The sequence below is a fragment of the Diceros bicornis genome, chromosome 28 (assembly GCF_020826845.1).
Source record: "Diceros bicornis minor isolate mBicDic1 chromosome 28, mDicBic1.mat.cur, whole genome shotgun sequence".
NCBI classification, from domain to species: domain Eukaryota; kingdom Metazoa; phylum Chordata; class Mammalia; order Perissodactyla; family Rhinocerotidae; genus Diceros; species Diceros bicornis.
This window is the reverse complement of record NC_080767.1, coordinates 19,413,111-19,428,689: the sequence shown is the minus strand read 5'-3', so window position 1 is coordinate 19,428,689 and position 15,579 is coordinate 19,413,111. Positions and strand designations below refer to the sequence as shown.

At 40.2% G+C, this 15,579-nt stretch overlaps 1 protein-coding gene across 5 annotated transcripts in view; it reads right to left on the bottom strand.

Moving 5' to 3' along the window:
• MUSK (muscle associated receptor tyrosine kinase) overlaps positions 1–15,579 on the bottom strand; it is an 88,328-nt gene that overhangs the window by 22,767 nt on the left and 49,982 nt on the right. For all 5 annotated transcript variants that reach the window (XM_058524732.1, XM_058524736.1, XM_058524734.1 and 2 more), the window contains one exon: positions 10,452–10,611. In XM_058524732.1, coding sequence (XP_058380715.1) covers positions 10,452–10,611 — 160 coding nt within the window. The remainder of the gene's footprint in view (positions 1–10,451; positions 10,612–15,579) is intronic.

The following is a 15,579-nucleotide window of genomic DNA, read 5'->3' as shown; positions in this document are numbered from 1 at the left end:
GTTCAGGGCCTTGAGGGGACTGCCCTTCTCCTCTGGTGAGTTATGGGGCTCACAGCGTGAACGGGACTCTGCCTAGGCATGAGGGCCCTTGGGAGGGTGGAATGTGACCAGAATTTCTGAATGATCCCATCTCTTTTTGTACAAGAAATCTAAAACTTCACACTCTTTACCAAGCACTTGGTGGTTTACTTCCTTCTGTCCTCCTTAACCTCCATTGTAAAAGCAAGAAGTAAAACACATGCTTTGCCTAAAACCAATTTCCTTATTAGAATTTGTCCTAATGTCGAGGTCTAACTCATTTTGAAGGTTGTAGGTCCACCTGGGTGTTATTCTTTTGGCATTTTTTAAGGATTCTAAAATAAATTCCTCTGAGAAATCAATCTTCCTGAAAAGCTTGTAAACTCAGCATCTGTATTTCTAATCATACTTGTACATGTGTGGAGGTTGGTGAGTGTGAGGTTTTTGTAACCTTGAGTGTGTGGCTTTTTTGTCTTTATGGACTTTTTTTTTTTTTCCCTGGGGAAGATTCATCCTGAGCTAACATCTGTGCCCATCTTCCTCTATTTTGTATGTGGGTCGCCACCACAGCATGGCTGATGAGTGGTGTAAGTCTGCACCTAGGATCTAAATCCACGAACCCAGGCCACCAAAGGGGAGCACGCTGAACTTAAACCACTAGGCCACGGGGCTGGCCCCTTTATGGACTTTTTTTTTTTTTTTTTTTTTTTTTTTTTTTTTGTGAGGAGATCAGCCCTGTGCTAACATCCGCCAATCCTCCTCTTTTTTTGCTGAGGAAGATGGCCCTGGGCTAACATCTGTGCCCATCTTCCTCCACTTTATATGGGACGCCGCCACAGCATGGCTTGCCAAGCAGTGCGTCGGTGCGCGCCCGGGATCCGAACCGGCAAACCCCGGGCCGCCGCAGCGGAGCGCGCGCACTCAACCGCTTGCGCCACCGGGCCGGCCCCCCTTTATGGACTTTTTATTCAATGAGCCTGAAGATGAGGCATAGAAACCAACCTAGATGAGGCACCTACATGACCCAAACCTCACGGCAATTCTGCCACTGTGCAGATAGAACAGATGGAAGGAGACATCGGGAAATTCTTCCAGAGAAAATAGTGTATAATTTGGAGGGGTGAAGGCAGATTCTAATAGCAGCTGAGCAGGGAAACCCGTTGAAACATGAGGAGGCCACGGTTATGTATATGAAAAAACCCTCAATTTAAAATGTAAAAGGAGGATTCAATACCATGGAGATGAGCCAGGGCCAAAAAGAATCCAGCTATAGTACTTGGAGCTTAGACAGGCTTCTATTTCAAACACAAGTAAGCAAAGAAAAATGAAGTTAATTTAAGGGTGCTTGGCTGTCTCAAGAATATTAAGAGAATCAGAAGATGCCCTCATTACTAGGCTTCCATGTGTTTCTTACAGAAATTTCTCCAGCCACATTTTCTTTTTTTGGGGAGGATGGGGAGCAGGGAAGGGGTCCAAAACCCCAGCAATTATAAACAAGTGCTTTTATCTCAAAACTAGATTTTTAAAAATTATGAAAATTTCCAACAGTCATCAATATTTGCAGTATCTTTTCAATTACCTGGAAAAGTCAGTAAAACTTTGGCTGTCTTCTAAAACATACAGCTACGCCAATAAAAGAAGCTGCCTGATTGTAAAAAGAACGCTTACCGCCTATGTCTAAATGCAGAACAGCTGGTAGCAATTTAGTGCGGCTACTGGCTGTTATTCATTATTCTTTTCCCTTTTATTATGAACAAAAACAAACACCTTTAATCAATTTAAAACCAGATAAAGCCCCCACGAAACACCAGGGATGGTGTCTGTTTTGTTGAGCAGAACACTCTCTACCTATCGTGGCTGAAACGCTCAGTGGTAAAGGGGGATATGTTGTCCTGTTGCATCACCACGTGTCTTGTAATTGGGGAGGACATTGGGGGGGACACGGAATGTGACTATCAGATATGAGAGAGACAGTATGAAACATGGTAGTACATTCAATCGGCTATATCAATTTTAAAATATAGTTCAAAGTTCTATTTATTTTCTGTAATAGTGTGAAACATCAACTCCTTTAAAAATATAGAAAATAAAACTAAATGGTCCATTTTGGGGTGGGGGACTCCAAAACGACCACATCAAATTTCTCCCTACCTCCCATTTGTGGTTATGCTTCACAAATTCATTTGAGTTTTAAATTTAGTGACCAGAAGCCCCAGACCCCAAGGTCAGTCCAAAGAAGAGGCATTGCAAACGGTGAGAGTGTTGATAGAATGAGAAGTGGCTTATGTTAAAGAAGGGATGAGACCACAGACTCATTCCTGTACCCTGAGACTGGATACGCATAGACAGAACTTTGGACCTCACGCTCTCATAAAGGACCTATTAATGCCATTGAGAATGGGAAATGCAAACATGTATTTTCCTCTGCTGAATTTCTGTATCTGTTTTTTTCCCTAGCACTATTTAGGTATAATTGACAGATAACATTGTGTAAGTTTCAGGTGTACAATGTATTGATTTGATACACTTATATATTGCAAAATGATTACCACTATAGCATTAGCTAACACCTGCATACCTCACATAATTACCATTTATTTTTTTTTTGTGGGAACATTTAAGATCTACTCTCAGCAATTTTCAAGTATATAATACAGTATTGTTAACTATAGTCACCATGCTGTACATTAGATTCCCAGAACTTATTCATTTTATAACTGAAAGTTTGTACCCTTTGATCAACATTTCCCCATTTCCTCCACCCCCACACCCTGGTAACCACTACCATACCCTGTTTCTATGAGTTAGACTTTTTTAGATTCCACATATAAGTGATATAATACAGTATTTGTCTTTCTCTGACTTATTTCACTTAGCATAATGCCCCCAAGTTTTATCCATGTTGTTGCAAATGTCAAGCTTTCATTCTTTTTTATGGCTGAATAATATTCCATTGTGTGTATGTACCACATCTTCTTTATCCATTTGTCCATTGACAGACACTTAGGTTGTTTCCATATCTTGGCTACTGTGAATAATGCTGCAATGAACATGGGAGTGCAAATATCTCTTTGATATCCTGTTTTCATTTTCTTGGGTATAAACCCAGAAATGGGATTGTTGGGATCATATGGTAGTTCTATTTTTAATTTCTTGGGGAACCTCTATACTATTTTCCCTAGTGGCTGAACTAATTTAAATGCCCACCAATAGTGCTCAGGGGGTCCCTTTTCTCCACATCCTCACCAATACCAGTTAACTCTTGTCTTTTTGATGATGGTCATTCTAACAGGTGGAAGTGATATCTCACTGTGGTTTTTACTTGCATTTCCCTGATGATTAGTGATGTGGAGCACTTTTTAATGTACCTGTTGGTCATTTGTATGTCTTCTTTGGAAAAATGTCTATTCAGATCCTCTGCCCATTATTTAATCAGATTCTTTGTTTTTTGCTATTGAGTTGTATAAGTTCTTTATATATTTTGGATATTAACCCCTTATCAGATAAATGATTCGCAAATATTTTCTCCCATTCCACAGGTTGCATTTTCAGTTTGTTGATGGTTTCCTTTGTGGGGCAGAAGCATTTCAGTTTGATGTATTTCCACTTGTTTATTTTGCTTTTGTTGCTTGTGCTTTTGGTGTCATATCCAAAAAATCATCACCAAGACTGATATCAATAAGCTTACCAGCTATGTTTTCTTCTAGGAGTTTTATGGTTTCAGGTTTTATGTTGAAGTCTTTAATCCATTTCAAGTTAATTTTTGTGAATGGTGTAAGATAGAGGTCCAATGTCATTCTTCTGTATGTAGTTATTCAGTTTTCCCAACACTGTTTATTAAACAGACTGTCCTTTCCCCATTGTATATCCTTGCCTCCTTTGTCATAAACTAATTGGCTATATATGCGTGAGTTTATTTCTGGGTTCTCAATTCAGTTTCACTGGTCTACAGGTCTGTTTTTATGCTATTCTATACTGTTTTAATTACTATAGCTTTGTAATATAGTTTAAAATCAGGAACTGTGATGCCTCCAGCTTTGTTCTTCTTTCTCAGGGTTGCTTTGGCTATTAGGGGTCTTTTGTGGTTCCACACAAATTTTAGGATTGTTTGTTCTATTTCTGTGAAAAATGCCATTGGAATTTTGATAGGGATTGCATTGAATCTGTAGATTGCTTTGGGTAGTATGGACCTTTTAACAATGTTAATTCTTCTGATCTATGAACATAGGATGTCTTTCCATTTATTTGTGTCTTCTTCAATTTCTTTCATCAAAGTCTTGGAGTTTTCAGCGTGTAGATCTTTCAGCTCCTTGGTTAAATTTGTTCCTAAGTATTTTATTGTTTTTGATGCTATTGTGAGTGGGATAGTTTTCTTTACTTCTTTTTCAGATGTTTTGTTGTTAGTGTATAAAGATACAACTGTTTACTGTATGTTGATTTTGCGTGCAGCAAGTTTACTGAATTTGTTGATTAGTTCTAACAGTTTTTTGGTGGAGTCTTTAGGATTTTCTAAACATAAGATCATGTCATCTACAAACCAAGACAATTTTACTTCTTCCTTTCCAGTTTGGATGCCTTTTATTTATTTTCTTTCTTTCTTTCTGTCTTTTTTTTGTGTGTGTGAGGAAGATTAGCCCTGAGCTAACATCCAATGCCAATCCTCCTCTTTTTGCTGAGGAAGATTGATCCTGGGCTAACATCCAAGCCCATCTTTCTCTACTTTATATGGGATGCTGCCACAGCATGGCCTGACAAGTGGTGCATCGGTCCGTGCCTGGGATCTGAACCTGTGAACCCTGGGCCGCTGAAGTGGAGAGCGCAAACTTAACTGCTACACCACCGGGCCAGCCCTGTTTTATTTATTTTTATTGCCTGATTGCTCTGGCTGGGACTTCCAGTACTATGTTGAATAGGAGTGGTGAGAGTGGGCACCCTTGTCGTGTTCCTGATCTTAGAGGAAAAGCTTCCAATCTTTCACTGTGGATTATGATATTGGTTGTGGGTTTGTCATACACGGCCCATATTGTTTCTTTTATACCTAATTTGTTGAGCATTTTTATCATGAAAGGATATTGTATTTTGTCAAATGCTTTTTCTGCATCTATTGAGATGATCAGACGATTCTTATCTTTCATTCTATTAATATGGTATATCACATTTATTGATTTGTGTATGTTGAACCATCCTTGCATCCCAGGGATAAATCTCACTTGATCATGGTGTATGCTTCTTTTAATGTACTTCTGAATTCAGTTTGCTATTATTTTGTTGAGAATTTTTACATCTACGTTCATCAGGGATAGTGGTCTGTAGTTTTCTTTTCTTGGGATTGTTCCCTCTTGTTCAATTTTTTGGAAGGGTTTGAGAAAGATTGGTGTTAATTCTTCTTTAAATGTCTGGTAGAATTAATGCCTGTGTCTATTTTAATGGCTTCTGGCTCTTCCAGGATTATGTTCATTACAGGGATCATGGGCAGGTCTCTGGTGTCTTGCTGGTCTCTGCCATAAGGCCTAGTATTCTGATGACAAAGAGAAGGCATCTTGCCAAATATCTGGCATCCTGGCGAGTTTAAATTGCAACTTGAGCCTTTCAAGGTTGTGACTGGAGGGGAAATGCAACTTCCTGGTTCATAGGGAGAGGTTCCAAAAGTTTTTCTGACTCCTTTTGATGACTAACAGTAAATGTAAATGAGTCAGAAAGAAGTATATCACATTTCTCAAACAGTGCATAAGGATTTGGGCATACGCAGGGAAGAGTTTTGGGAAAATGAAGGCTGATCTTTATTTTTTGCTGTCCTTCAAATACTAGGAATATCATTAGCCATAATCCTCAACACTAGACCAGATTTTTCCATTTCCAGTTTTCCTGCTGGGATGAGTAAATAAACAGATGGAATAAAAGCTTCAAAGTGAAACACGGAGACTGTGACAAAGGGGACTGTTGACTACAGAACAGTAGAGGAGGATGGGGATGACTGAAATGAGAGAAAGAAGAGTTTGGGGTAAGGAAGCATTGCCAGAATGTCAAGGGGAGGCACCATGTCTGACTTGAAGCTCTGGATCTCTGGTCAGCACCATCAGAGGCCGAAGGAGAAAGGGGCCGAAAGCAGAAATGGAGAAAGCAGATGCCACACCCCAGCTCTGGGAGATCTGGGGAGCATAAGACCGTGCGTCCTTGAAATGATTCTGAATTAAAACGGCTCCACAGATCCCTTTTTCACCAGAGTGGCCTCACTTCCCTGGAATATTGGTTCGGGGAGCACCCCAGAGTTGGGAGGTAGTTTCCTCAGTGATGACAGAGGGACCTTCATGAGGCATCTAGCAGGTGTAACGTAAAAGAAGAGGTCAAAGAGAGGAAAAGAAAATGGCAGACGTCTCATGGGGTTCAAGGTCTTATTCCATGGCACTCATGAGACACCCTCATTAGATCTGCCTGGGGAAATTTTAGGAAAATTAGGGGAGCTACAAGTCTCATAGTCAGTGAAACCCAACAGGAAAAACAGATCAGGGGATGAGCAAAAGGGTCTTGTAGCTTTTTATGAATTAGCTCCATGAGGGAGTCCCTCTTTACTCATCTTAGTAACTTCTTTTTTTCCATGTGCAGAAAGATTCACATTTATTGATTCAAATATAGTACCTAACATTTACTAAACATGCATTACCAGGCCCGTTGGCTAAAGTCAAGTCATTGCTGGTTCCAGTCTACATGACCGTTGTGCCTATTGAGGTCACTGATCCTCATCTGCATTCAACTCGGTTGCTGGAGCAGATTTCAAGCACTCTCTGCTCCTACACGTCAATCCATACACTGCTCCCATGACCTCTTTCCCCATGCACGTTCTACTGCTATTGTCCCCAGCCTACTGTTGCTGATTGCCCCCATCCTCACCCTGGTCTATTCTCAATATTGATGTGTAAGACCACTTCTCCCTACATCCCGGGACATTACCTTTCTATGCTGCCTGTCTACATCTTAAGGATCTTCCTACCACCAGAAGATACTACTATTTTTTAGGATCAGGGCTTCCTCTGTTGGTATATTCCATTTATTATTGGAGTTGGATCAGGTTCTCATTTGGGCTAGGACAGGGATAAAGAGGTGATGTTGCTGTATACAGTATGGGGGCAATCATGCTCAGTAGTCCTTTCAGCATCTTGGAGATGTTTGTGCGATGAATCTGCCTTTGTGTGGGGTAGATATCCCCATTTTATTAGGTTCTCCTCCTTATTGGTCATAGCACTGCCTTCACACTCGTCTTGGTACTTATTATGGGGAGGCTCTGAAGGTTACCACTCTAAAGGGGGAGTCCCTAACCAGTGTCTCCAGCTTGGTATGTTGTGGAGAGGAAGAAGGGAATTAAGGGAATTAAGGAGGTAATAATTCAGATAAACAATAATGTACACCTGAATTTTCACAATGTTATAAACCATTATAATCTCAATAAAGTTACTAGGGAAAAAAAAAGTATTCAGATACACATTTTATAGATTCCTATCTCTGGACCAAAATTCTAGAAGAGAGTTGTATTGATAAATTAAGGAAAAAGCCAAAAGCAGAGGGAATTTTTCCTGCTTCTTACTTGGGACTCTAGCAGAAGAGAACCTTAGAAGGGTCCCTTACTCCAACGTGAGTTGGCCATATTAGTGTAATGGTGCATGACATGGTTGGGTAGACAGCAGAACTGAGTTAGTAGGTCTGAATCTCTCTTGGATTTTGTAAAATAAAAAAGTGATCCAGAAGTTGCTTCAGGCTCCATGAGGGATAAGGAAGGAGCTGAGTTGGAATTCAGCAGGCCTGTCATCGTAGGGACAGATACGGCGACCTAGTGGCAGAGGTTACAGAGTAGACTTGATGAAGGATTTCAAGTCCTTCCTTGATGAAGCCCCTAAGAGGGGTTTGATGAAGGATTTGACTGAGATGTAGAGGGCTGTGCTGCTCCGGGAGGAGCCTCTAGGGGGCTCAGCCAGCCAGGGAGATCCTCTGGGTCCTAACCAAGCCAAGAGATGAGAACACAAGTTCTCCAGCTGTAGACCTCACCAGAGACCAGGGCAGTTCCAGAGGACACCACTGCCTGAATCCAAGTTCCCTTCTCCCCTGCCATGTAGTGAAGAGGTAGAAGGAGGAAGGGGAGGAAGAGACTGGCAGGGAACTGATCTTTGAATGACTGGATAGTTATCTGAAATGAGACTCTCTTAAGATTAGTAACATTCATTTTTCTCTTCTGCCCAGTGGAGGTGTAGGTTAAAGTAGATTAGATCAGTTTATTTTCTTGGATTTGAGTATTCATATGTAAATGTTTCTCTCTCTCTGCATACATACACACATGTGCTATATAAATATATATATATTTATTTAACATTGGGTCTTGATCAAATAAAATATAAGATGGTGAGACTAGAATAATTCCAGGTAATTCAAAGGCATCGACAATTTTAATTATTTTATTATCTCCTGAACCTTCTCATGTTCTTATGTTTTGTTTTATCTATTATTGTTTGTCCTAGACACCTTCTTCAAAATCTCAGACACCTCTTAACTCATTCTTCTACCACACTGCCACATCCAAGTGCTTTCAAATCCTATCATTTCTATCTGATAGGTCCCATGTATCTCTCCTCTTCTCTCTGTAGCAATTACTGCTGTTGTTGTTAAGACCTTCATTACTTTTCTAAACTCCTGGAATAGCCTCCTAACTGCTAGCCATGCCTCCCAACTTTTTGACACCCAACGTCTGTTACTTTGATCAAGGATCTATCTGACCATATTACCTGTCTCGTCTAAAATAATTAAATGACTTTCCATTGATTGAAGAATATATTCAACCTACTCAGGCTCTTCATAACCTGGCTAGAGCCCACATTTCAAGCATTCCTTCCCACTCTCCACTTCATTCCCAGTCTCCATCATGCTCTAGCCTTGCCAACTGACTTGCTGTTTTCCGAGCACACTTTAACCTTTTCATCTCACACTCATGTCTCCCGCTCTAATGGTACCTCTTTCCCAAGGATTCCTTTAAACTCTCCATCTCTTGGTCTGATGTTGTACTTTGTCTATGCTTCTGCAATAGAACATAGTCCGTGCCATAATATATATGGCTGACTGACTTCCTTTCTAGATTGAGAGTCCCAGGGACTCCATTTTTAATTATCCCATTTGTTAATTAGATTTGTATCCTTCACTCTACCTAACACAATGTCCTGAATCCAGTGTATTAATAAATGCATGTAAAAGAGTGCCTTATAAGCAACAAAGTGCTATGTAAATAGTAATTACTTTATTATTATTGTTAAATTGAGTTGAATTTACTTTTAGGATTCTCACCACTGTCTAGGAAAAATGATTTCCCATCAGTGGAAATTCTAGAATAACCGATATGATGTCTGAAGATCTATAAGCAGATATATCGTTGGAGGAGAAGGCAGAAGGGATCCTTGATTTTGGAAACTTCTCTTTCCTTCATGGGCATGCTTCAGGGGGCCAGCCAAGTCCAATGCTCCCATTATGTTTCTCTGTGGTCTCTATTCACCTCATATTAAAAATCACAAACATTACTGTAAATTTCCCCATCAGAGAAGATCAAAGAGGGGCACTGTAACAAAAAATAGCAGCTCTGGGGAGCTGGCCCTGGGCACAGGTTCTAGCAGTGCTTGCCTTACTTGTGAGGCCAAGCATCTCTGCTGACCCTTGGGCGGTAGGCACGTTATGAATATAACATGCCTGGTATTTCCTGGTACACGGATTATTTCCATCTCTAGGAATTCCACAAATGTTCTCAGAAGCCTTTGGGACATTTAAATTTTAAAAATAAACCTTTATACCTCAACACAAATATCCTAGAAATCCATGTGTCAGCTCTTTTCCTTGAAAATACCTGTAAGTCCTGTTATCACTTGCAAGAAACAGGAAAGGGAAAGACCACAAGGTACATCACATGCTCATATGTCAGAATGCCCTCAAGAAATCGCTGCGCAGAAATTGGCACAACCATGTTAAACATCTGCCACCTTATTCTTTGAGAGCCTTGGAAAGTCTGATCAACCCCGAGAAAGAAAGAAGGAGAGAGAGGAGGGAAAGGAATGAGAAGAAAGAAAAAGAAAGAAAGAAAAGAAAGGAAGGAAGGAGGGAGGGAGAGTGGGGGGGGGGAGAGAAAGAAAAGAGAAAGAAGGGGAACAAAAGAAAAGAAAGAAAAAGAGATAGAGAGAAATAAGCCCCTGGAAGCTGTTACCCATCAGTTGGGCAGATATATGAGGATTTAATTTTTGAGGCAACAAATCAGCCAAAATCAATGGCCTAGGTCAACCTCTGGAATAAATAGCCCAAAGGAGACTGGAGTAAGAGGTAAAAGAAAAAAGGTTTCCCCAATATGAGATGTTGTGGAATAGTGCCAACTCTCCCCTCTCCTGGAGCAATGCAAATGTCAAAATCCATCCTACCTGCTATACTGATGGTGGCTGCAGCCTTGGCAGTACTGAATTTCTCTCCATGCTTATTAGTAGCTATGCACGTGTAGAGTCCTGGCTTGGTGATAAACAGCTGCAGTCTTGAATCAATCACTCGGTCTTTCACACTTTCTTGAATGGACCCAGAGGAAGCCTGGAGTAGGGAAAAACAGAGGACGGAATTGGGTCAAGTATTTCCTAATATGCTGCATCAGCAGACTTGAAAGAAAATGGATTAGGATTATGATCAAAAGGTGTGTGGTGGATTGCAAAAATAGCCAAAAACTTTTCCCTCCCTATGCCCATGACCTTGCAATGTGACTTTGTAGCTCTTCCCTCAAGAGGTAGCATCTTTCTCCATGCTTCCAATCTAGATTGGCCATGTGACACGTTTTGGAAAGACACAAAGACTTGTCAAGTTCTGGCACATCATGGCTTGCCTTCTTGTTGCTATTGGAACCTGTGACCTCCTGTGAACAAGCCAGAGCTGGCCTGCTAGAGGATAAGGCTCACATGGCCTAGCTATCACCACTGCCTCAGCTGGGAGCCAACAGTAACCACCAGATATACGGGTTAGGCCATTCTAGATCAACCAGCACCCAGTCCATCTGCCAACTGCAGGAGGTTGATCAGCCAAGATCAGGCAATCCTGGCCCAAATCAGCAAAACCACCCAGTTGACCCATAGACTTGTGAGTATTAATAAATGGTTATTGTTTTAAGCCTCTAAGCTTTGAGGTGGTTGTGATATTGAGATAGATAACTAATGCAAGGTATGAGAGATATACTGTGTGGATCCTCCAAGATGTGTTTTTTATGTCTTGAAGATAGAGAGAGTCAATTTTGAGAGGTTTCAGACTTTTGGACTTATTTTCATAACTCTTGTTCAGCTCTCCACAAATACACATCAGAGAGATGGATGGTTATCAAGAAAAAATGGTTTTGAAGCCAATTCTATTTCTGAGGCATGACATACATCATGCCATACTACTTAAATCAGAAAATCAAATGTCTTTGAAGAGCCAGGATATCAGTGCAATATTAGTACATAATTGACAGGTTAATTTAAGTAAGTGCTAATTTATTAGTCATCATCATTGCAACTCTGTGGGAAAGACAGCTGCCCAGCACATTCTGTTAGGTTGCAGAGTTAGAATTTGTACCCTAGTTTGTCTGACCCCAAAGCCTTTGTGAGGTCACATTGGTTTATAACCAATGTGTAAATTTCAGGTGCACATTATTATATTTCATCTTCTGTATAGACTGCATGGTGTTCATGAGTAAAAGTCTAGTTTCCATGTGTCACCCTATGTATGTGCTTCTTTACCCCTTTTTGTCCTCTCCCTGCCCCCTTCCCTTCTGGTAACCACCAATCTGTTCTCCTTATCCATGTGTTTGTTTGTTTATCTTCCACATATGAATGAAATCATATGGCGTTTGTCTTTCTCTGTCTGACTTATTTTGCTCATCAAAGTACCCTCAAGGTCCACCCATGTTGTCACAAATGGCACGATTCTGTCTTTTTTTTATGCCAAAGCCTGTGCTTTTAATCATTATGTTATAGTGCCTTCCCTTGTCTAGAAAAGAGAACAAATAGTCATTAAAAACAAGAACAACAATAACCTTAACAAATTAACCATGAACAAAACAGATGTCTGACTTTAAAGTCATCATTAAGGATGGTGGCATGTTTTTACAACGGTGATACTTTGTTTTGTTGAGCACTATACCATCTTTTTAATAATTATTCTTTAATTATCCCTGTTTACATGAGGGAAAAATGCCAGTTTGAAGGAATTTTGAATGGAATGACAACCAAGGAATCAGCCTATGGTTTGCCTTGACCTTATCTTGGAGGAGTGGCGGTGAGTACCATGGTGGGCTTGAAAGAGATCTCTCTGTCGGGCAGTTGGGAATGAGAAATTTGGAGCCAGTTATTTTACTGTTTTGCCTGAGGCAGGATTTTCACAGTTAGACTAGTGAGGAGGAGGGAAGCCCTGAGGTGACACCAGCTTTCTTCCTTCTGCTGCCAGGTGGCTGGCTGGCCTGGAACCAAGCATCTCTCTGTAGCAATTAGGCAGTGAAAGTTTGTCCAATTAGCTTCTTTATCTTTTTATTCTGTTTCTGCCCTACTAGTCTCCATCCTTATGATAAAAGCTAGTTTATGTGACCTTCAATTTACCTTAACTGGGGAAACTTCCCAGGTCAGATCAAGTATTGTGGCATTTTCCCCAGATAAGCAGACAGGCCTCTATGAGAAATTGACAAGGTAGAGAGAAAAAAATATCTTTAAGAGACATACACCCAGGTGGGAATTCAAATAGAATTCATCATTATCATATTTATTAGCGGTGCAGCTTCTTATGGATTTGAGTGTCCAAGTTAGATCGAAATGACTGAACAATTTGAAATACAAGTGTGGACTCTCCCTGAATTTTAATACAAAGCAACAATGAGAAAAAAGACCTCAAACCTCGAGGGAGTGCAAACTGGTGCAGCCACTGTGCGAAAGAGTATGGAGATTCCTCAAAAAATGAAGGATAGAACTACCATATGATCCAGCTATTCCACTGCTGGGTATTTATCCAAAGAACATGAAAACAAAAATGTGTAAAGATACATGCACCCCTGTGTTCATCACAGCATTATTCACAATAGCCAAGACTTGGAAGCAACCTAAGTGCCCATCAAGGGACGAATGGATGAAGAAGATGTGCTATATATACACAGTGGAATACTACTCAGCCATAAGAAACGATGAAATCCAGCCATTTGTGACAACATGGATGGACATTGAGGGTATTAAGCTAAGCAAAATAAGTCAGAGGGAGAGGGTCAAATACCATATGATCTCACTCATTAAGTAGAAGATAAAAACAACAACAAACAAACACATAGAGACAGAGATTGGATTGGTGGTTACCAGACAGGAAGAGGGGAGGGAGGAGGGCAAAGGGACGATTCGGCACGTGTGTGGTGATGGGTTGCAATTAGTATCTGGGTGGTGAACATGAAGTAATCTATGCAGAAACAGAAGTATAATGATGTACACCTGAAATTTATACAATGTTATAAACCAACATTACTGCAATAAAAAAATAAATAAATTTTTAAAAAAAGGCCCTCAAACCTCTGTGCTCAATCAACGTGCTTTAGGCTATAAGATATTTTGTTTCTAAATATCATTTTTTTCCAGTTTATAAAAGTGAAATCTGTAGAATAGTTATCTTCCTCCTTTGTTAGTCAGTTCCCTCCTTCCAGAAGGGACGGTCTGTACAATGCCTAGAAGACAACTTATCCCCCAAACGCTGACGACACTCCCACTATTGTCCTGTTCACACCTAAGAAAGCCGTTCCTAAATACCTCCTCGTGGTCACTGAAAACATTCTCGGTAGGAAAGAGAAGTGAGGTTTCAACTGCCTGAGCTCTCTTCTCCTGGACTTCATCCAGGTGTTGAAACAGTTCAGCAAAGAGACCGACAAGTTACAAGACTCATCGCTTGATTATGATGTGGCTCCTAAATGCTTTTCCTCCTGTTTCCAGAGGCCTTGCCTTCTTCGGTTTGTGACTCATGCACAGCAGGCCGTGTTAGTCATAGTTTGAATTTGTTTTTCTTTCTTCATGGATCATCCTGACCAACAGTTTAGTATTTTTGATGACTTAAAAATAAAAACAACCCTTGCCCTCGTTTTGATCTTTTTGCCCTTCAGGCTTAAAAGATCAAAGGGACAAGTTCAGCTTATTACTGTGAGCTTTGACCAAGGTATGCCAAGGCAAAACCGAGTACTTAATTGAGGTGACCATATCTGGGATTTATAATAAATACGTTATGTTCTCCAAGTCAGCCAGGCATACTAACACGACGGAGCTGGATAAACAGTTCTCTGTTCTGTGTGTGATGTTCTTTTTCTGAAATACTGACCTCTAAAAGAGGCATCAAACGGGAAGCTCTATCAAACAGGCATGATAGTTCGCACCTGAGATAATGGGTATACAAAGCTTTTTGAAGGTGGCAAAGCATAGACCTGTGGAATATTACTATTATTTATTTATTTTTTTTTGGTAAGGAAGATTGGCCCTGAGCTAACATCTGTGCCATCTTCCTCTATTTTGTATATGGGATGCTGCCACAGCATGGCTTGATGAGTGGCCTGTAGGTCCGCACCCGGGATCTGAACCCGCCAACCTGGGCCACTGACGCGGAGCGTGCGATCTCAACCACTACGCCACCGGGCTGGCCCCTGTGGAATTTTTTTTATATATCATTAATACATTAATAATGCTGTTTTGAGAGACTCTCCCCCCAATTATGGATAATCTCATAACTTCATCATGATTTGACCTTAGTGCAGGAAGACCTCTGAAAGATATCCTAGCTTCAGTGGCCTTGTCCTGCAAATAGTTCCAGCTGGCTGAGAATACCTGTTAGAGGGAGGCCCTGTAGGGTCCATGTTCCAGGAGTTGTAATAATGTCTGTCTATGCATCATAGAAAAAGGGATAGTAGACTGAGAAAAATTTCCATATTGTTTCTGATCAACATAACCAGAAATATTGACCTCTTTCCATCCGGGCTGCTGAAATATTCCACACAATATATTCTACTTGATATATGTAATTATTTTAGTTTGCCTAGCTAGTAAGTTAAGATGACTCCAAAGCTCATGTACTTTGAACCAAAAACACTGCCTCTTAAAAATATGTGTAAAATATAGGTGAGCCTTCCTTTAAGAAAATTCAAAAACACAATCTTCAACATAGATGATTTGGCTATTTATTTTATAAAATTCTTCTAATGAACTAAAATGATTCAACCTTTAAAATATTTTAGGAACTATATTTATTGGACAAAGCAAGAAAGACCTGTAATTATTCTATACTTTTTGTTTGAATGCCAAAATAACAGACATATTATTGGTATAACTTTAAATAAATTTGGTTATCAAAATACAAGGATATTTTCTTTTGGAAAAATAAGCTCTGCTCTATCCACACCAAACTGCTATTTCCAATCTTGTAAAATAAAAGGAATATTGCTGCTTGCTCAGTTCATCTAAGACTACGAATTTTCATGAAAAATGAATGATATTTCCATAGGAAGGAAGGAGAATAATTCTAGATTAC